This window comes from Gopherus flavomarginatus, chromosome 8 (assembly GCF_025201925.1).
Source record: "Gopherus flavomarginatus isolate rGopFla2 chromosome 8, rGopFla2.mat.asm, whole genome shotgun sequence".
NCBI lineage: Eukaryota > Metazoa > Chordata > Testudines > Testudinidae > Gopherus > Gopherus flavomarginatus.
The window spans coordinates 26,181,334-26,203,325 of NC_066624.1; the positions used below are offsets into that span (position 1 = coordinate 26,181,334).

At 45.4% G+C, this 21,992-nt stretch overlaps 2 protein-coding genes across 4 annotated transcripts in view; one reads left to right on the forward strand and one right to left on the reverse strand.

Annotated features, from left to right (window-relative positions):
* EDA (ectodysplasin A) overlaps positions 1-21,992 on the forward strand; it is a 188,047-nt gene that overhangs the window by 75,658 nt on the left and 90,397 nt on the right. For 2 of the 3 annotated variants that reach the window (XM_050965187.1, XM_050965188.1), the window contains one exon: positions 4,277-5,878. The exons of the other annotated variant lie outside the window; for it this stretch is intronic. In XM_050965187.1, coding sequence (XP_050821144.1) covers positions 4,378-5,463 — 1,086 coding nt within the window. In that variant the 5' untranslated portion in view covers positions 4,277-4,377 and the 3' untranslated portion in view covers positions 5,464-5,878. Of the gene's footprint in view, positions 1-4,276; positions 5,879-21,992 lie in introns of those variants that run through there. 3 annotated transcript variants of the gene reach the window in all.
* Positions 5,889-8,872, reverse strand: LOC127056866 (uncharacterized). Its single transcript, XM_050965198.1, has 2 exons — positions 7,397-8,872; positions 5,889-6,347 (listed from the first exon to the last, which is right to left on the reverse strand). Exons 1-2 carry the CDS (start codon positions 7,824-7,826, stop codon positions 5,935-5,937), a joined length of 843 nt encoding a protein of 280 aa, XP_050821155.1. The 5' UTR covers positions 7,827-8,872; the 3' UTR covers positions 5,889-5,934.

A 21,992-nucleotide genomic window follows, 5' to 3' on the forward strand; every position in this document is an offset into this window, starting at 1 on the left:
GTCAGGCTCTGCCCCCAAAACATGCCGGTTCTACGACGAGCTTAACGCAATATTGGGGAACAGCGCAACGACGAACCCCCCCTTGTCTGTTGATTCAGAGGTGGGCGTTGTGATTCCTGCAACTACGGAAGATTATTTGATGGCGATGATCAGTATGATGAGGACCAAGAGGAGGAGGCTCCAGCAGGAGAGCACAGAGCATTTTATCCCCCCAAACAGCCAGGATCTTTTCTCACCCTTACTGAGGTTCCCTGCCAGCCATCTCAAGGCAGTACTCCAGAAAATGAAGCTGAGGGACCGTCCTCTGGTGAGTGTAATTTTTTTTACTAAAAGCTTCGGTTTACTGTAAGCCTTTTTTAATGGGTGCTTCAAATCACTACCTGTACTTAGAGTCACTGACCAAGTAGATTAAAAACCTTCCTAAAACAGTGACCCATGAGGTGGTTTTTAGAAAAGTCTCCATTGTAACAGGGCGGATTCATCCTGCTTGTTGGGGGAACGCGAGAGCAAAGCAGGGAAGGAGAGTAGCTTTGCCGCGGTTTTGCTCTCGCCTTCCCCTAACCACCCAGCAAACCGCAGGCAAGGAGACCTGCTTGTTCGGGGAACGCGAGAGCAAAGCAGGGAAGGAGAGTAGCTTTGCCGCGGTTTGCTCTCGCGTTCCCCTAACCACCCAGCAAACCGCAGGCAAGGAGACCTGCTTGTTCGGGAACGCGAGAGCAAAGCAGGGAAGGAGAGTAGCTTTGCCGCGGTTTGCTCTCGCCTTCCCTAACCACCCAGCAAACCGCAGGCAAGGAGACCTGCTTGTTCGGGGAACGCGAGAGCAAAGCAGGGAAGGAGAGTAGCTTTGCCGCGGTTTGCTCTCGCGTTCCCCTAACCACCCAGCAAACCGCAGGCAAGGAGACCTGCTTGATTACCAGGACAATCTACTACAGGGATTACTAGCCATTATTAACTTAACATTTTCTCCGGACACGGTCTGTGTGCTCCCCTGACCTGCGTCTGAGCAGAACTCTCTGTCCTCAGCCACAAGCAATAAGTATTAAATGAATCCTAAGGTGACCTTGTGGTAAAGTAAAATGTTCCAGGTTCGGTAACAGGCACAGGTCAGTGAGGAGAAAGACTGTATGCATGGTTGTGTGAAATGTGTCTCTTATGATTCTTTTATCACTCTTTCCAAACCCCCCCCCCCCACACACAGCTGCACATTTCTCAGCCTCCCTCTCGCTTCTCATCTACGTGGGGGGGGGTATCATAAGAAGACTGAGGAAAAGGAGGACGCGTGAGGACATGTTCACCGAAATTATGGCAGTAACCCATACAGAGAGAGCTCTGCAGGGAGACTGGAAGCAACTGGTCGCAAAGTACAGGGAGGCTGCCAGTCAACGCGAAGACAGGAGGGACCAACGCGAAGGACAGGAGGGACGCCAAAAATGATGTCAGGTGGCAGGAAGATCAGCGCTGGCGAGCAGCAACTCTGGATCTTCTTCGTGATCAGACTGACATCCTCCGCGATATGCTGCAAGAGCTCCGTGGTTTCAGAATGCCCCTACAGCCCGTGTATAACCTCCCTCAGTACTCACCCTGTCCCACACCTTCCAGAACCAGGCGTGTAAGAACGCGTGGGGGAAGGCTCTCTGCACCAGCCCCCTCCACTGCTGCGGAACACTCCAACCAGAAGGCTTTCATTAGATGAAAGCCCTTTGTGTCCTGTTTTTTTCCCCTCCTCTAATGATCCAAACTTCTCCCATGGCACCTTTGCCTATTTTTACTCTCAGGTCATGCTATTAAGGCAGTGTGACTGTAGTTGGTAATGAACTAAAGCAAGCAGCTTGGAAAGCTGCACGGAAGCTAGTTATCAGCATCAGGATTTGACAATTGGGGATATGGGTAATACAGGGAAAACAAAGAAAGCAGCCATACCGTAACCTGGTCCATGAGAATTCTTGTTCTGTCTTCTCTGATGCACTTTCTTCTTTCAAACCTCCCTCCCCCTTCCTCCAAACCTCCCTCGCTCCGTCCCCCATAGAACGCTGAGTTATGAAATTTCATGCACAGTACTGTAACAACAAGCATGATGCTTGATTGATGAAAGGGTCTGATTTTAAATAAAGAACACAATTCTTGTAACAAATAGTAGTAACTTTTTAGTTTTCAATAAAAAAAGCAGTTAAGGAAGGTTGCAGGTACTTTGCCTAGCAGCAGACGGAAGCAGCTAATGGTGGAGGTAGGTAATAATTGGGAAATACAGAATTATATGTTTTCCAATGGACAGCTCTCGCAAGTAACCTAAGCAAGCAATTGAGGAATGCTGCAGGCAAAGTATCTTGCAGCAGCAACACCGCATAGACGGGGAGGGCAGCAATCAATTGAAAGGAAAATCAGCATTCAAACTGTACCCTGGCCCATGAGGAAGCTACTTTTCAGTGCTTCTCTGATGCGCACAGCATCCTGGTGAGATCTTCTAATTGCCCTGGTGTCCGGCTGCGCATAATCAGCGGCCAGGTGGTTTACCTCAGTTCTCCCACCCCGCTATAAAGGCCTCCCCTTTGCTCTCACAGAGATTTGTGGAGCACACAGCAAGCAGCAATGACAAAGGGGATATTGGTTTGGCTAAGATCTGAGCGAGTAAGAAGCGTTCGCCATCTCGCCTTAAGCCTGCCAAATGCACATTCTACCACCATTCTGCACTTGCTCAGCCTGTAATTAAACAACTCCTGAGCACTGTCAAGGCTGCCTGTGTATGGCTTCATTAGCCAGGGCATCAAGGGGTAGGCTGGGTCCCCAAGGATAACAATAGGCATTTGGACATCTCCAACTGTTATTCTCTGATCAGGGAAGGAGGTCCCTTGCTGCAGCCGTTTTAAACAGTGTAGTGCTCCTGAAGACACGTGCGTCGTGAACCCTTCCTGGCCATCCCACATGGATGTTGGTGAAACGTCCCTTGTGATCCACCAGGGCTTGCAGAACCATCGAAAAGTACCCCTTGCGGTTAATGTACTGGGCACCCTGGTGTTCCGGTGCCAAAATAGGGATGTGGGTTCCATCTATGGCCCCCCCACAGTTAGGGAATCCCATTGCAGCAAAGCCATCCACAATGGCCTGCACGTTTCCCAGAGTCACAACCTTTCGAAGCAGCAGCTTTAATGATTGCTTTGGATACTTCCAGCACAGCAGCCCCCACAGTAGATTTGCCCACTCCAAATTGATTACCGACTGACCGGTAGCTGTCTGGCGTAGCAAGCTTCCATATGGCTATTGCCACTCGCTTTTCCACTGTGAGGGCTGGTCTCATCCTGGTATTATGCCGCTTCAGGACAGGAGAAAGCGAGTCACAAAGTTCAAAGAAAGTGCTCTTACGCATGCGAAAGTTCCGCAGCCACTGCGAATTCGTCCCACACCTGCAGGACTATGCGGTCCCACAGTCAGTGCTTGTTTCCCGTGCCCAAAAGCGGCGCGGAACGGGTAGAACCTCACCATAACCGTCAGGAGCTCCAACGTGCAGGGGCCCGGGGGTGTCAGAAAAACTCGTTCTCCAGTTCGTCATCGCTGTCGTCCCCGCATTCAAGCATTCTCTCTTGCATTTCTGCATCATGGCGTCAGCAGTGATAGAACGAGAATGCGTGAATTATTTAACAGCATTCGCGATCAAGGACAAGAGCAGACCTGGATCCATGCTTGCTGCAAAATGGCGTTTCCCTCACTGCAGCCAGTAAAAACAGCGCGAACTGACTGTGTGCCGTTTACAGAAGAGGGGGGGCTGTACCCAGAACACCCAGGACGGGGACTTTTGATCCCATCATGCACTGGGCTAGTAACCCATAATTCCAAAGGGCAGGGACCCGTGCAGGAACTGTGGGATAGGTACCCAGAGTGCAACGCTCAGGGAAAAGATGGACGCCAGGGAACATGGACGCTCAACATCGATGTAAGTAGCCCTAGTGTGGACGCGCAAAATCGATTTTATAAAGCCTGCTTTATAAAATCGATTTTAATAACATCGATTTTACCCTGTAGTGTGGACGTGGGCTAAGCACATTAATTCGGCGGTGTGCGTCCATGTACCGAGGCTAGCGTCTATTTCCGGAGCGTTGCACTGTGGGTAGCTATCCCATAGCTATCCCATAGTTCCCACAGTCTCCCCCGCCCATTGGAATGCTGGGTTGAGATCCCAGTGCCTGATGGGGCAAAAAACATTGCCGCTGGTGCCTCTGGGTATAGCCTCACCCCTCCCTCCGTGAAAGCAGCAGCAGCCAACCGTTTCGTGCCTTTTTTCCAGGGTGAACTGTGCAGATGCATTCCACGGCTAGCATGGACCCTGCTGAGCTCAAGACAGCAATCATGGACATTTAAAACACCTCGCGCATTCTCGTGCAGTCAATGCTGAACTGGGACCTGCAAAGCCAGGCAAGGAGGCAGCAGCTATGGCAGCGCGACAACGAGAGTGATGAGGACATGGACACAGAATTCTGTCAAACTGCGGGCCCCTGCGCTTTGGAGATCCTTCTGGTAATGGGGCAGGTTCTAGCCATTGAACGCCGATTTTGGGCCCAGGAGACAAGCACAGACTGGTGGAACTGCACAGTGTTGCAGGTGTGGGACGATTCCCAGTGGCTGCGAAACTTTCGCATGCGTAAGGGCACTTTCGTGGAACTTTGTGACTTGCTTTCCCCTGCCCTGAAGTGCCAAAATACCAAGATGAGAGCAGCCCTCACAGTTGAGAAGCGAGCGGCAATAGCCCTCTGGAAGCTTGCAACGCCAGACAGCTACCGGTCAGTCAGGAATCAATTTGGAGTGGGGAGATCTACTGTGGGGGCTGCTGTGATGCAAGTAGCCAAAGCAATCACTAAGCTGCTGCTACGAAAGGTTGTGACTCTGGGAAATGTGCAGGTCATAGTGGATGGCTTTGCTGCAAAGGGATTCCCTAACTGTGGTGGGGCAATAGATGGAACCCATATCCCTATCTTGGCATTGGAGCACCAGGGCACCTGCTACATAAACCACAAGGGGTACTTTTCCATGGTGCTGCAAGCACTGGTGGGTCACAAGGGACGTTTCACCAACATCCACATGGGATGGCCGGGAAGAGTTCATGACGCTCGCGTCTTCAGGAACACTACTCTGTTTAAACGGCTGCAGCAAGGGAATTACTTCCCAGACCAAAAAATAACAGTTGAGGATGTTGAAATGCCTGTCATTATCCTGAGGGACCCAGCCTACCCCTTGATGCCATGGCTCATGAAGCCATACACAGGCAGCCTGGACAGTAGTCAGGAGCTGTTCAACTACAGGCTGAGCAAGTGCAGAATGGTGGTAGAATGTGCATTTGGCCGTTTAAAGGCGCGCTGGCGCACATTACTGACTCGCTCAGACCTCAGCCAAACCAATGTCCCCTTTGTTATTGCTGCTTGCTGTGTGCTCCACAATCTCTGTGAGAGTAAGGGGGAGACCTTTATGGCGGGGTGAGAGGCTGAGGCAAAACACCTGGCCACTGATTACACAGAGCCAGACACCAGGGCGATTAGAAGAACACACCAGGAAGCAGTGCACATTAGAGAAGCTTTGAAAGCCAGTCTTATCACTGGCCAGGGTACAGTGTGACTGTTGTGTTTGTTTCTCCTTCATGAAACCTCCCACCCCTTGATTGACTCATTCCCTGTAAGCAACCCCCCCCTTCGATCACAGCTTGCTTTCTAAGGAAATAAAATCACTCTCATTTAAAAATCATGTGTTCTTTATTACTTAATTATAAAAAGAGAGAGAGAACTGACAAGGTAGCCTGGGTGGGGTTTGGGAGGAGGATAGCAGGGAAGGAAAAGGCCACTAAAAAAATTTCATAATAATGAGAGCCTTTTGGTTGGGCTGGCCACTAGGGTGGAGTGGGCGGTGCACGGAGCCAACCCCCACGAGTTCTTATTCGTCTGGCGGGTGAGGAGGCTAAGCAACATGGTGAGGGGGAGGGTGGTAACACAGGAGCTGCAGCGGCACTCTGTGATCCTGCTGCCGTTCCTGAAGCTCCACCATACGCCGGAGCATGTCAGTTTGATCACACAGCAGCCCCAGAGTTGCATCCTGCCACCACTGATCTTCCTGCCGCCACCTCTCATCTCGAGCGTCCCTTCTGTCCTTACATTCATCCCTCCTGTCCTCACTTTCGTCCCTCCTGTCCTCACGGTCACTGGCATCTTTCCTGTATTTTGCTACCACGTCCTTCCACTCATTCAGATGAGCTCTTTCATTGCGGGTCACTTCCATGATTTCTGAAAACATTTCTTCTCGCATCTTATTTTTCCGCCGCCTTATCTGAGATAGCCTTCGGGACGGAGTAGGGATGCTTGAAAAATTTGCAGCTGCATGAGGGAGGGAAAAAAGGGAGAGAAGTTTTTTAAAAGATACATTTTAGAGAACAATGGTCATACTCTTTCATGGTGAACAACACTATTCACCTTACATAGCACATGTGTTTTCACTACGAGGTCGCATTTTGCATCTTAATATTGAGTGCCTGCAGCCTTGGTGTTACAGATCACAGACGCAGGTCTGGGTAGCAGAATTTGGCTTGCATGCGGCCATGCTAAGCCATTGTCTTTCATCTTCTGCAGCCTTCATTTATTCAGCACCCTCCTTTCCCAAATAGCAAGCAAAGCCCATTGAGTGTTGCTTCTTTCCTGTTAACATGCAGCAGCAGAAACCACCCCATGGCTGGTATCATGGAAGATCACTGCTAAACACCCCCTTCCCCCCCTCCCCCAACCGTGTGGCTGGTATCATGGAAGATCACTGCTAAACACCCCCCGTTTCCCCCCTCCCCCAACCGCGTGGCTGCTAGCAGGGAAGATCACTGCTAGCCAAATGAGGAAAAGCTCAGCGCCAATCGCCCCCTCCCCCTCCGTTCCCCCCGCTTGGCCACCTGCAGGGAAGGATTTCTTTTAAGCCACAGGCAAACAGCCCAGCAGGAATGGCCATCTCTGTCCCCTTACTTAAATTCCTGAATTTCAATCAGGTTACCATGAACAATATCACTCTCCTGAGGATAATACAGCGAGATAAAGAACGGATGTTGCTTGAATGCCAGCAATCACCAGGACCATACGCAGCTAGGCTTTGTCATGCTGTGATACCAGATTACTTGCTACATGCATGGCGTGGTCAAGTGTCCTACCATGGAGAACGGAATCAGGCTGCCCTGCCCAGAAACCTTCTGTAAAGGCTTTTGGAGTACCTCCAGGAGAGCTTCATGGAGATGTCCCTGGAGGATTTCCGCTCCATCCCCAGACATGTTAACAGACTTTTCCAGTAACTGTACTGGCCACGAATGCTCCCCAAGTCCTCAGGGCAAATTAATCATTAAAAAATGCTTGCTTTGAAACCATGTCTTATATTTACAAGGTACACTCACCAGAGGTCCCTTCCATGGCTTCATTGTCTGGGATAGTTGCTTGGGAGGGCTGGGAGGGTAATTCCGTCAGTGTGAGAAAAAGCTCCTGGCTGTTGGGGAGAACGGAGTGCTGTGTGCTCTCTAAAAGCTCGTCCGCCTCTTCCTCCTCATCTTCCCCATCCGCGGAATCCTCAGCCATGGCTGCGATTACCACCTCCACCTTGGAATCGATGGACAGGAGTGGGGTAGTGGTGGCAGACCCCCCTAGAATTGCATGTAGCTCAGCACAGAAGTGGGATGTTTTCAGCCCTGCCCCAGACTTTCCATTTGCTTCTTTGGTTTTCTGGTAGGCTTGTCTGAGCTCCTTAACTTTCACATGGCACTGTACTGAGTCCCTGGTGCGGCCTCTCTGCATCATGGCCTCGGAAATTTTTTCAAATGTTTTTTTCATTTCATCTTTTGGAATGGAGTTCCGTTAGCATGGAATCCTCTCCCCATATAGCGATCAGATCCAGTACCTCCTGTGCGCTCCATGCTGGAGCTCTTTTTCAATTATCAGGAGACTGCATTGTTACCTGATGAGCTCTGCGTGGTCACCTGTGCTGATGATCTCTCCACGCTGGGCGAACAAGAAATGAAATTCAAAAGTTCGCTGGGCTTTTCCTGTCTACCTGGCCAGTGCATCCAAATTCAGATGGCTTTCCAGAGCGGTCACAATGGTGCATTGTGGGATAGCTCCCGGAGGCCAATACCATCGAATTGCGGCCACACTAAACCTAATCCAACATGGCAATACTGATTTCAGCGCTACTCCCCTCGTCGGGGAGGAGTACAGAAATCGGTTTTAAGAGCTCTTTTTATATCAATATAAAGGGCTTCGTTGTGTGGACAGGTGCAGTGTAAAATCGGTTTAATGCTGCTAAATTCGGTATAAACGCGTAGTGTAGACCAGGCCTATGACAGGACTCACATTAGCCTATCCTACAAGTAAGACAAGGATGCATGGGGACAAAGCTGAAGCCAGTCTGAAATTTAAGTGTGACCAGCCCCTCTTACTCTTTACTTCTGTGCATAGACAAGGTTGTGTTGTGTGGCAGAAGCCAGTTAAATTCATGGTGAGAACTGGGATTGTGCCACCCCGCTAGTATCATATTGATGCACTGAAAAAGAATAATTGAGCGCTGGTGAACCCACTCTTTTTGCCAAGACAACTGTGGTGTTGTGTAAGTTCCAACAGTGATACAGTGCTGGTATAGTGATGTAGTGACTTAGCAAATGCAAGAGTAATGCAGCACCTTTCTCTCAAAAGCAACATTAAGTGTGTGCGCGCGTGTGTGTAAAAGACATTTTTCAGCATTCAGAAATATCTTTCAATAAATTCTTAATTTAATCTGGAAATATTGACTTTTCCTCTAGATGCTTCTGCTTCTGCTTCTGCTTGTATTTAGGGTGATATACACTGTGATACTTGATTATAATCTCAGATATGTGGGTGTAGCTCATCACTGCATGTTGTGAAAAATCTGCTACTATGGATTTTTGTGACAAACAGCAACCTCAAACTGTCTGAATGATCTTTAGGGAAGAAAGGTGTGTTATGAGCGCCTGGCCCTGCCCCCTATTATAACTGACTGCCCCCTAGAATATGACCCAATTCCTTAGCCTCCACTGCCCCAGTCAATCATGCAAGGACAGACTGCCTATCTTCCCTTCCCAGTTTATATCCTCCACCAGTCCTCTCATTCCCAGTATGGTCTCCGATATCTTGAAACTAGAGCCAGATTTCCTGTCCCCATACCATGGGTACTTGCCTTCTGCCTAATAGCCCAAGCTTTTCCTAGATTTCCATGGGAGTGCTGCCTGCAGAGAATGGCCCTATAGCTGCAGCAATGGCCCAGCACCTTGCCCCCTTACAATGCGGCTCTAAGCGGGGCAGAGCTCAGGCCCCGCCCGAGCCATGCCACTTTAGCTCTGTCCAGGCCGCTCCTGGGTTACCTCCGCCTCTACCCTCTCTCGGAGCCTCAGCACGCCATGTCCAGGAGCTGCCCTGGCCCCTGGACAGCGCTGCAGCAGCCTGGCTCCAGGGGGACCAGAGCTCGCAGCCCCACACCCTTACCACGCAGCTCTGAGCGGGGTGGAGCTCAGGCTCCACCCGAGCCAGACCTCTTTAGCTCTGTCCAGGGCCGCTCCTAGACACGGCACGCTGAGGCGCTGGGGGATGGGGGAAGGCAGAGGCGGGGGTGGAGCCAGAGCATTCTCTTGGGGGCCCCTGCGGGACCCGGGGCCTGGGGCAAATTGCCCCACTTGCTCCCCACTCTGGGCGGCCCTGAGTTATAACAACAATAAAATTTATATGTCAGGGGCACTTAAAACCAAGGTCTACTTTCCAAACTTTCCTTTCATTCTCATGGTACATTAACTCTGTCCCATCCTCCCATTCTGATTAGCAAAACTGCAGTCATGCAGCTGTTTGGCCTTACCTCTCAGAGCCCTAATGGTCATTCCTGGTGAGGTGGGATTTGGTTTGCAGCTAGCAATGGCTAGCCACACAAAATGGCTGACTGCAGTAATGTCAAGTGTAATTCTCCCATAACACTTTCACATATTTAAAAAAAAAAAATTACAGGGTGAAGAGATGCACCAATAACCTTAACTTCACCCTAGAATTTCAACTATAGGTGAGTTTGTAATGTAAATGACAGTTAGAGAGTGTGGTCTCATGGAGCTGGCATGGTGCAAATAAGGAAAAAGTAGTGTTGTATAAAGTGTAGTAAGATTTCATTCACAGCTACTAGAAATCCAACACAGAGCAGTTCACACCTCATCTGTTTGAGACACTCAGTTTATGCCAGGGCCGCCCAGAGGATTCAGGGGGCCTGGGCCCTGCCGCCAAAGACCCAGAGCGGAAGAAGCTCTGGGGGCCCGGGCCCCATGAGAGTTTTCTGGGGCCCCCGGAGCGAATGAAGGACCCCTCACCAGGGGCCCTGAAAAACTCTTGTGGGGGCCCCTGTGGGGCCCGTGGCCTGGGGCAAATTGCCCCACTTGCGCCCCCCCTCCCCCAGGCGTCCCTGGTTTATGCTAAGCAAAGGTGTAATGCAAGATGACTGTTATTAGCTCAGCTATGCATTAAGATAATAAGTAAAAGAATGTTTTGGGTTTGGGGTTTTTTTGTACAGTGCTGTGCACAAATCCCTATCTTGGGGAAAGTATCATCAGATAATTTTCATCTCTGTATGTGTCTGATTATCTCTTAACACCATAGTGTAAGAATATTATAGAAAACAAAATATGGAGGTAATTAAAAGAATTGTACATTTATTGGAGTCCCACTGGGTTTAATAAACCAATAAATATGTTTTTAAAATAGACTGTATGGGTTAAGAACAAGATGTATTGTCGTGGCAGGACTCGTGTCCGGCACAAGAGTAGATTTTGGAATTATTCGGCATATATCCACCTCACTTTAGAGTACAATATGAAACTCCATTGTCCGTGGCATATACAAAGAGAGTAGAATAAATCAGGATTGATGAATATTTTGAGTTTGGAATATGAAAGATAAGCATTGTGTGCCAGACATGTAAAGGACAAAAATATTGCACGATAACTGGAGAGCTGGACTGCTAAGAGAATTTAGACATATTTTTGTGTTGAGCCTACTTCCTGTATCTTCAACCAAAGAACTGGTTCTACGCAAGGAATGAAAAGGCAAAATGACGTTGAACATCTATTAGACAATCATGATCGGTAGAGAGTGAGAGTGATATTTCCTAAGCAGTCCTTAAAATATTCTAAAGTGGGGGATGCTGTGTTCATGGGGAATTCTAACTGTCCAGATTAAGTAAGTAACAACTTTATGATGTACAAAGTAAAGATTCCTACAGAAACATTCCTAGATCATCTTCCTACTGATGGGAACAGGCTAATTAGAGCTGGCTAGAAAACAGAATTTCCCTCCTGCAAAAAATTCAGTTTTTGAAAAAGAAAAATTCCTCTGGAATCGAAATGGAAACTCAAAAATTAGAAACTTTTATGGAAGGAAAACGCTCAAATTCCATTCTGGAGAATCAAAATGGAATCTTTGTTGCCCAGTCCCTTAGGAACACCACAGAGCCTCAGTGCAGGGTGTGCTCTGGAAGCCTGACAGGCAAGCAGCTGGGGAGACAGGCAGGTAAGATGATCAGATGTCCCAATTGTATAGGGACAGTCCTGATATTTGGGACTTTGTCTTATATAGGTGCCTGTTACCCCACTACATCCTGTCCTGGTCATCCTACAGGCAGGCAGGCTGAAGTTTCCATTGAAATCTTTGGCGGAATTGACACTTCCCACCGAACACGTTGATTGTCATTGAATCAGCATTTTCCAATGGAAATTTGAGCAGTTGTAAGATGGAGGGAGACTCAAAGTGAGAGATCTTTGCTAGGGATAGTTGAATTTAGCATAGTAAGGAATGGATTCACTTAATGCAGCAATACAAAAGCAGCATTACATTTCAGGTGCCACAGGACTCTTTGCTGCTATTTCTGGAAAGCAAATTCTAAGGCATTCAGACAATGACTGGGTAAAATTCCTCAGAAAAAGAAGAAACTGCCAGTATGGTTTCATAAGGAACTGTTCAAATATCTAATATTTAAAGGAAAAAAGGTGAAAAATGGAAAAACTTCACTAGAAACAATCACACTGATTATATTGTGGCACAGCAGTAGCTGCACCATAGTTACAGTGGTGTTAGAGTCCAGTTTTAACAGTTGCTGTAAACTTTGTTTTATACAAATATTTTTAAAATGGCAAAAAAAAAATACAAATAGTGCTCAAAGTTTATATTTTGTGATGGTTTGATACAAAACAAAATGATACAGCGAATAATAAGAGTTTAAAAAACACCCCTTTCGGCATTTCTCACTGACTTCTCTTTTCTTTTGTATTCCTTTTGCATGACATCTAAAACTCTAGGACTATCCTTTGTCCACATTTTTGTTCCTCATGTACTGATTTCTAGAATATCAGTTATATCAGTAATATTTGACTATAGAGCAGTTTATAATTTCATTATCGCCTACAACACTAAATAAATAAATTCATATTGCCTACAAAACCATTGATAACCAAGGATCCTAGAAATCCATTTGCCATGGAAAAACCCAGAATTTGCTTTTTTACAAAGAATCTTTAGTTTTTACATTTTGTGAAAAAATAAAAACATTAACTACATTTTACTGACAGTACTACTGTCACTTATTCAGTCTGTACAACCTCCCACTCTTTTGTGGTTGATGTTTAAATGTGCTTTAAATTTACACTGGAACCCCATTTCTCCCCTCTAATTGGGGCCTGGGTCAGACTGGATAATCAGAAGTTCAGATAATCAGGAGAACTGGCAAAGAGCTTTCTATCCCTTATTTTAAGATGGGGGGGAGGGGGCTGACAACCCAAGCCCCAGCCACACAGGGCTGACCGCCTGAGCCTCACAAGTGTCAGCCCCAGGCCACTGGTTGTTCTGTTAATATGGAGAGCTGGATAATAGAGGCTTGGATAAACTAGTTTCTACTATATAACAATAAAACATTGTGTTCAACTGATACATATATATTTTGTAGCTAGGGAAACTAAAGTTCAGCTTTTCATTTTATCATGGAAAAATGTGGATTTTTTTTTTATTGGAGAATTTTGGTTTTTATTCACAGAAAACTAGGATCCCTGTTGATAACGCACTTAGTTGCTCTATAGGGCTTTCACTTCTATCTCCAATAAATACCAAAACCAATATATACCCCCAGCTTCTTCAAATTTGCTTTCTAGAGCAAAACCTTAATAGTAACCTCAGCAGTATTAAGAAAGAGTAATTTCCCAAATGCATGGAATGTATGACAATCAAATTTTATATCTTGTTGTAATCAATATAAAAGCAGAAGATGTTACAATTTGATGGAGTTAGAGGCATGTATTACTTTTTGGTATCTGTTGGAGGTGGAAGTGAAAGCCTTATGGAGTGATGTGGTTTATTATCCATAGTATTGGAGGTAATATGAAGGTGCAGAGGAATGCACATGTCTTTTCACATATTTCCATTCCTTTAGGATTTGGGGGTAGATGGAATGTATCCTGCTGCAGCATTAACTGCCACTAAACATATTTTTTGTTTACCAATTATTTTAAATACCTGAACCGAGTAGTATATCAGCGTGTGTGCAGCAAGATATGTAGGTATCATCTGGTTACTGCACATTCTATCCTGCAGTTATTATTTCTATGGAAATTTAAGCATTCACACCCACACATAGGCACATATACATAGCACTCATGGATTCTTGAAATTTTCAAACTTGAATTGGGGGACAAAATGTAACAGTACATTGGAGTAATTTGTTCTGAATTCTGTAAGAGAAATGTAGTATTTTTTTTATTATCCATATCGCATGTGACAGTAACACACAATGCCCCCATTTTATTGTGAGCAAATCAGCATTCATGCAGCACCATGCAGCATCGTAGAGCTATCAAAGTACTCCATGATTTTGATTCCTTTTGGCCCCATCTTTTTAAAACTACTTCTGAGACAAAAGGTGAGGATTACAAGTGTAAAGAAGCTCACTGTTTAGCCGTTCAGACTACCAAATTTTAGTAAGCTTTAGTGCCCTTGTGGTATAACTAGGCTTAAATTATAAAAAAAAAATTTAAAATGCAGAAATTACAGGTGAGCCATTTCTAATATGCCTTGTCCCTGTCCTTATACACTCAGTCCATTGTCAGCACTCAGTTAATCTCATTTGCTAGTTATTGTTGCTGAAGGAGTGTTTGAGGCAGACCTGAAATAGCAACAAATGAAAGGTTTTTTTTTAAATGGTGAGAGGTGTAACAATGACTATAAAACTGTAGAGTAGATGCTGTGAATACAGAATGTAATTTTGAGGTGGTGTTGTTTTGCCCATCAGATCGCATGAGCTTGAGGAGTTGTTCTGGACAGGAGTTAAGGGCAGCTCTGTTGTCACCATAAAAATGAACTATAGCTTCAAATACTGAGGTGATGGGGGCAGTATAAGTACTTAAAGTTGATGTAAATTCCAGAAAATAAAATCCTACTGAATTCTTTATTATTTGGTGTCTAGTTATGGGCCTAATTCAAATAAGTGTGAGTTCTAGTTTGCAGTGATTTGGGATATTAATCACGCACAAAGTCACAAAATGGAAAAATTAACTTCTCGTTTTAGTAGATTCAACTTCTATTCTTAAACAGTATGAGAAATTCCAGGGTTTACTGCAGACTGGTAGATACTGTGTGCAAATAGTGCAGCGTATCTATATAAACCTTTTTTTGGAATGCAACAAATTGAATATATCAAATACGTAAAATATTTAAATTGGGATTTTCAAAGAAGCCTAAGGGAGTTAGGTGCCAAAAGCCCATTAAAATTCAATGCAAGTTTGACACCTAACTCCTTAGCTGCTTTGAAAATTTCAGCCTCATTTATACTTGTGTATATAGAACACTATATCCAAAATATCTGTGTATATATAGATGAGAGAGATTTGTATTAATCTTCAAGACGACTTTGACTTGATTGGAAAGCAGACCAGAGGAAGTCCAAACAAAAAATTCTATCGTAGAGTTGTAGTGGTTTTTTATGGTTTGTGTGCAATTTTTTATCTGACTCCTTGACTGGTGCATTCCTACTAAGGATAAAGTTATGTGCTCTACTGCTTGTAACAGTCTGTAATGAATCAAGCTGTTCTCAATTTTAGTGTTTCATGTTGTGGCAAAGGCGGATCTCTCTTTCTTTTAAAGATCAACTTTACTAAAAAGTTTGATATTTGGAAGAATTATTTGATCTAGCAGTTTAACAAATGTAGGTGTCTTTAAATGCTCCTATAAATAAATTTAATCTGCATTTCTGGTTTATTTTTATTCTGATGGAATGTCTGTATTAGCAGTGAAAATTTTAGTCATTTTGGTTGTGATTTTTTTTGTTTTTGTATTTTTGGCCCTATGACTTAATACTGGAGCACATGAAAAGGAAAGTCCAGAAGTTATTGACATTACATCATAGTTTTCAAACCAAAGCTTTAAATAGACAGTTTCTCTGTTTCTGAACCGAATCTACTCCTGAAAACTAGAAGTTTGTTTTTTTCATTTGAGACAGCTTTTGAATTAGATTTGTAGCAAGTAGTTCACCAAAGATTCATTTTCTCAACTCGCATTAAAGACATCACAACTTCCCTGCCTGGCAGAGTGTTGCCAATTCTTGTGATAAAAGTATAAGTCTCACAATATTTGATGTTTACTTAAAACCCCAGCTCCTAGGGGTATATGATTAGGAGAGAATATCACTTTTATTTGAGAGGGGAGAAAAAAAGCTAGGTTTTTAGCCCCTGTGCTTGGGAAGGGTGAAAATGTGAACCCCAAAAGGCTCAAATAAGACTACAAATAAACAAGGCCCAAAATGCATTACATTTAAAATTCCTGGAGTTCGGCAATACTGCAGCTGTCCAACTTGAGATAAAAAGTGAGCCTTGGAACGTGGCAGTATTGATGTATATGGAGATTTGGCAGTTATCCAAGAGCTCGGGGCACAAGGGGAGTGATTTAGTTGGGACGATTCAACTGCTTAAAGTTAAGAACATATGCAGTGAGGGTGAAATCTTGGCACCATTGAAGTCAATGGGAGTTTTGCCATTATCTTCATGGGGCTAGGATTTCACACAAAGTATTCACAGAATTGGAGCCTAGTTGAGCACAGAACATTTGATTACTTCCTCCCCCATTTTACCACCCCCGACACTGCCTACCTGGAAGCAAGTTTATGTGATTGGGAGCTGGGGAATAGGGTGAGACAAATGTTCATATTTTCAAACTAACTCTTCCTTGGAATTCTCCCTCAAATGAATCCTATTGAACCAAGCTGTTCTTCCATTTAGGAATTGTAAAATGCTCCTGTTGGTGCAGGTTGCTCAATGACACAAGATTCACATTCTCTGCAGCTTTTTCAGTCCATGACTCCTGGAACGTGAGGAACCAACCAGTAGGATCTAAAACAGGGTTAGGCAACCTATGGCGTGCATGTCGAAGGTGACACATGAGTTGATTTTCAGTGGCACTCACACTGCCTGGGTCCTGGCCGCCAGTCCAGGGGGGCTCTGTATTTTAATTTAATTTTAAATGAAGCTTCTTAAATATTTTAAAAACCTTATTTACTTTACATACAACAATAGTTGTTATATATTATAAACTTATAGAAAGAGGCCTTCTTAAAACATTAAAGTGTATTACTGGCACGCGAAACCTTAAATCAGAGTGAATAAATGAAGACTCGGCACACCACTTCTGAAAGGTTCCAATGCTGATCTAAACCGTTTCCTTACAGTACCATGCATCACACTGCCACTAGACCCTGAAGGGCCTGCTTCATTCTAAAGCAAATATTGCTAGTAAAAGTCAAAATGAAAAGAACAGTATTATTCGTAACCACTGTTTCCTTCTGAATTAATTTAAAATTTATGTTCCGATTTTATGCCTTTCACTCTGGATCCTGTTGCTATTTACTCACCACAGCTGTCAGGTTCTTACAAGGATGAATGCAGATTAATAGCTGATGGACAACCAAATCTCTTGGAGAACTAATTGTATGACTGTGTGCTGAAAAATGAAGTGGACTTCTTAGATGATATTTTCCAATATTTTCATTGGATGTTTGGTCTCATCCTTTTCTCTTCTTTAATCTGTATATTACTATAGTGTCTTGAAGAGCTAGATGTATTAAAAACACCATTGAGCTAGGCACTTAAAACACATGTTTACACAGCTCCTGTCCCAAAGTCTTTAAAGTCCAAGACAAATAACATGAGAAGGGTGGGAGGAACAGGATTTAACCAAATATATACATCTTATTTATCTCAACATTTTAAATTGATATAAATTGCCAACTGGTGCTATTTGACCATCAGGCCATCATTAATTGGCTGATTCTTCTTCGAGTAGTGTCCCTGTGGTTGCTCCACTGTAGGTGCGCTTGCGTCCCTGAACTGCTAATCAGAGAACTTTGGTAGCAGTGTCCGTGTGATCTGCATATGCCCCCTGCATATCTCCCCATCATGCTCTGCCATGAGCTAACCAGCATGCTTAGGCAAACCTCCCTCAGTTCCTTCTCAACTGGCCATGGCTAGAGTCTGAGCTATTTGCTGTGAGTTCATCAGATCATTAACTCGATTGTTCAAATTTAATTAGTTACTAATCTTTATTTGTTAGGTTAGAGTTTGTTTTTTAAGGAAAATAAAGGAAACAATCAAACCTTTATCTACTTATTCCCCTTTCTCCAGGGACTACCCCCAGTGCAGGGTATGCCCAGTTTACTGGGACTTAAGAGATGCCCCTCCTGTAAAGAGGCCAACCCTGTAACGGATGGACATTCCTTGTGTCCGATGCCTCGTGGAAAAACACATTCCCCAGAAACGTGGTTTTTGTCAGCAGCTGAAGCTGCAATCTCGACAAGACACAGAGCTCACACTAAAACTCCTTCTACTGGAGGCAGCTCTCCAACCTCCTTCAGACCTGCATCAAGATTCTCCCAGAAGACAGGAATCTTCACCAATCCTCTACATCTAAAGGTGTGGAATCTAAAGCCATGAGACATTCACGTAGGGCTTCAGAAAAGAGAGCTGAGAGTCCCCAGAGCGAGCCCCAAACCAGCTGAAAAAGGTCCCCAGCTTGTTCGGTATCATCAGTACTGATGGCATCGAACCCATCCAAACACAGTACCCAGAGGTCACACGGTACTGTCCCAATGGAACACTGTGATACACCTAAAGACCTGATGGGCATAGGCACTGAAGCAACAGTATCAACTGGGAGAGATAAGGATAAAGACTATGCTTTGGGGGAGGCTCACTCGCTACGGGAAACAGCTTCGATAATATCAACAGTATACCAAACAGTGTTGGAGCATTTAGCCTGGCCTACATCACCAACTCCATTGGTCTTGGCACCAGGAGCCACAACTGGTACTGACTTCCATGGCACCACAGGAGTTCAGATACTCGAAAGATCTTGCAGTATCTGATGTACCTGAGTCTCCCTTATTCGGTACCAGGGCTCCGGTATTAACTTTACCTCAAGCTTGAGAGTCTCCACTGGCACACTGCCATGCACCTCCATTCTCCAGTGGAGTGTCGGATAGTGAGCAGGAGGAGTTTGTCTCCCATCACTCCTTCCATGCATTATATAGTGCCCATTACCAATCTGGGCCTCCACAGCTATACTGTCCACCAGGCCCTCGGCCATCCTGATATGGGCAACCAGATTACCGGCCAGCAGTACCCTTCCTACCATCCCAGTGATCTTACTGGGACCCATGGGAGGCATATAAACATTGTGCCTCTGGAACATCTAGCATGGTCTGCCATGAATCAATAATGTGCCCTCCATCAGCCTCTGCATCCAGAGCCTCTGAACCTCCTGAAGAGGTGAGGGAGGAACAGGAGTCCTACACTGACAAAAAAGGTCATACCACTGACCAACATCTTGTCCTCCTCACCATATGACTTTAAACTCTTTCAAGGCCTAGCTAAGAGGGTGGCAGACACTCTGCAATTACCTCTAGAGGAGGTAAAAGAACCACACCATAAGCTGATAGACATTTTGCAATCCTTTTCTTCATCCAGAGTAGTCTTCTCCATCAGCAAGGCTCTCCTTGATCCCGCCAAGCTTATATGGAAGACCCCTGCATCAATCGTGCCAACCTGTAAGCAAGCCAGTAAGAAATGCTGCATCCCAGCCAAGAACACAGACTTTCGTTTCTCCCATCTACCTCCTAATTTCATCATTTGGGGATGCAGTGAATTCCAGCAGTTGTCAACACCAGGTGAAGTCCACCCTGTGTGATAAAGATTGGAAACTCCTCAGCCTTTTTGGAAGAAAGGCTTATTCTTCTACCACACTACAATGCTGCATCATGAATTACCAAGCACTAACAGCAAAATATAACTACTTCAATTACTCCAAACTCAATTAATTTATTTATTGACTAGCTTCCGGAATATCACAGAGATAAGTTTAAGGCTATTATCAATGAAAGACAATTGGCGATCAAGACAGCACTTCAGTCAACATTCAACACAGCTGATACTACAGCACGATCCATTTCCACAGGAACTGTGATGCGATGACTACATTTATCTGGCTTCCCCAATGAAGTACAGACAGCCATGGAGGACTTTCCCTTCGAAGGCACCAAATTGTTCACAGAAAAGACCTCCACACACTGAGACTCCAGGGCTATCCTTCAGTCATTAGGGATTTATACACCTGAACAGAAGAGAAGATATGGTCATCAGCCATCACTTGAATTGTGCATAGCACATGATCAAACTCAACGCTTTTATGGGCCACAAAGGAAGAAGTCAAGATTCTCAGAGCACAAACCAACAGGCCCACAGCCTTCACCTTCCCAATCATCCACTTCAAAACATCCATTTTGATGGACTAGTCGGGGTGTGGACAGACCACTTCCTCTACACCATCTGACACTAATCAACCTTTTGCATCCCTTTGGATGCCATCTTGCCCTGTTCCACAGCATCTGGGAATGGATAACATCTGACAAATGGGTGCTAGAAAACATCCACAGTGGGTATTCTATTCATTTCACCTTCTTCCTGCCCCTCCCCCCTAACATCCTCCCCTTTCCCTCTTCAGGTACTCTTCTCACAAGTGCCTCTTACGACAAGACATAGATCACCTCTGAGTAGGAGCCATAAAACCAGTATCTCAACAAGTGTGAGGCAAAGGTTTTTACTCTCATTACTTCCTAATACTCAAACAAAAGGGCGGATTGGAGACCCATACTGAACACCTCAGAGCACTCAACAAGTTCATCAAGGCTCAAAAATTCAAGATGGTCACTCTCTAGCAGCGATTATTCAAGCTTTGGAACAGGGAGACTGGCTTTCAACCCTCTGCCTTCAGGATGCTTATTTCCATATTTCAATCTTAGCATCCCACAGATGGTTTCGCAGATTTACCCTAGAGGACACTACCATTACCGGTACAGAGTATGCCCCTTCGGGCTATCATCAGCTCCCAGAGTATTCTCCAAGGTCCTCTCCATAGTGGCAGCTCATCTTTGTTCTCAGGCGATCATGATCAACCCCTGTCTAGACAACTGCCTCCTCAGGGCTCATTCCTTTGACAAAGCTCTGTGGGTTACCCACAGGACTATGGACTTATTCAGAAGCCTGGGCCTACAAATCAACATTCAAAAATTGATTCTCTCCAAGCGAGAGCACTCCTTCCACAATACAGATTCCTCAGTTTGTCCACACTTATGGAGACAGTGCAAGCAGGCCCTCATATATGAGCCAGGCACTGCCTTCCAACCAGAGGTAAAACTTGAGGGACTTACCAATATGCAGGGCAGCCAGGGTCCTGGGGCTCTGGCGGCAATTTAAAAGTCCTGGGGCCGCTAGCATGGTAGTGGCAGCGGCAGCGGCAGCCAGGAACCCCAGACCCTTTAAATTGCCACTGGAGCTCCGGGGTAATGGCAGCGGCTGGGAGCCCTGGGGCTCCGGCAGTGATTTAAAGGGCCAGGTGTTCCAGCTGCTGCCGGGAGCCCCTTTTAAATCGCTGGGGCCCAGGGCAGGTGCCCCTCCTCCTACACCCTCTATCTCCCCCCATCAGTGGCCCTGCCGGTACGATCGGCTGTATACCGATGGCCACTTTCTTACCAGTACACTGGACCGGGCCGGATTACTTTCACCTCTGTTTCCAACTTCTGGAGCACATGGTGGTGGGTACATTTGTGATAGCTCATGCCAAACTTTGCATGAGATGTCTCCATTCATTGTTCAGCTTGGTTTACAGGCTGAACAGAGACAGCTTAGAGGAACCCATATTGTTACCCACTGAGGTAAAGTAATCCTCCTCACCACCAGTACATCCCTCATAGGATGGAGAGAACATCTCAACAAACTCATGACATAAGACAAGTAATCACCCACAGAAATGTCTTCATATCAACCTCCTTGAACTCAAAGTAGTCAGGAATGCATGTGCTCACTTCCTTCTGCTGATCAGAGGTACACACACAAGGGACATGACAAACAACATAGTATGCATGTAGTACATACATCATTGATTTTATGATTCAATCTGGCAGCCCCGTAGAATATCAGGGTTGGAAAGGACCTCAAGAGGTCATGTAGTCCAACCCCCTGCTCAAAGCAGGACCAATCCCCAACTAAATCATCCATTTCCCTCCCTTTGTAAGAGAGCACTATAACCATGGAACTGGTGCATTTCCCACAATGTTGCAATATCAGTGGCTTACCTACCAGTAGTGCAGAACACAACAGCAGACAGTCTCAGCCGCAGGTTCCCATACGACCATGAATGGGAGATGAACTCAGTAGTACTCCATGACACATTCAGACAGTGGGGGGCACCAGCAGTAGACTTGTTCACCACTTACCTGAACAAGAAATGTCCATGCTATTGCTCCAAGGCAGGTCTCGGACAGCACTCCTTAGGGGACACTTTCCTTCATTCAAGGGATAAGGGCCTTCTATACCCCTCTCCTCCATATCCTCTATTGATTAAAGTTTCGTTAAAAATAAAAAGTGAGAGAGC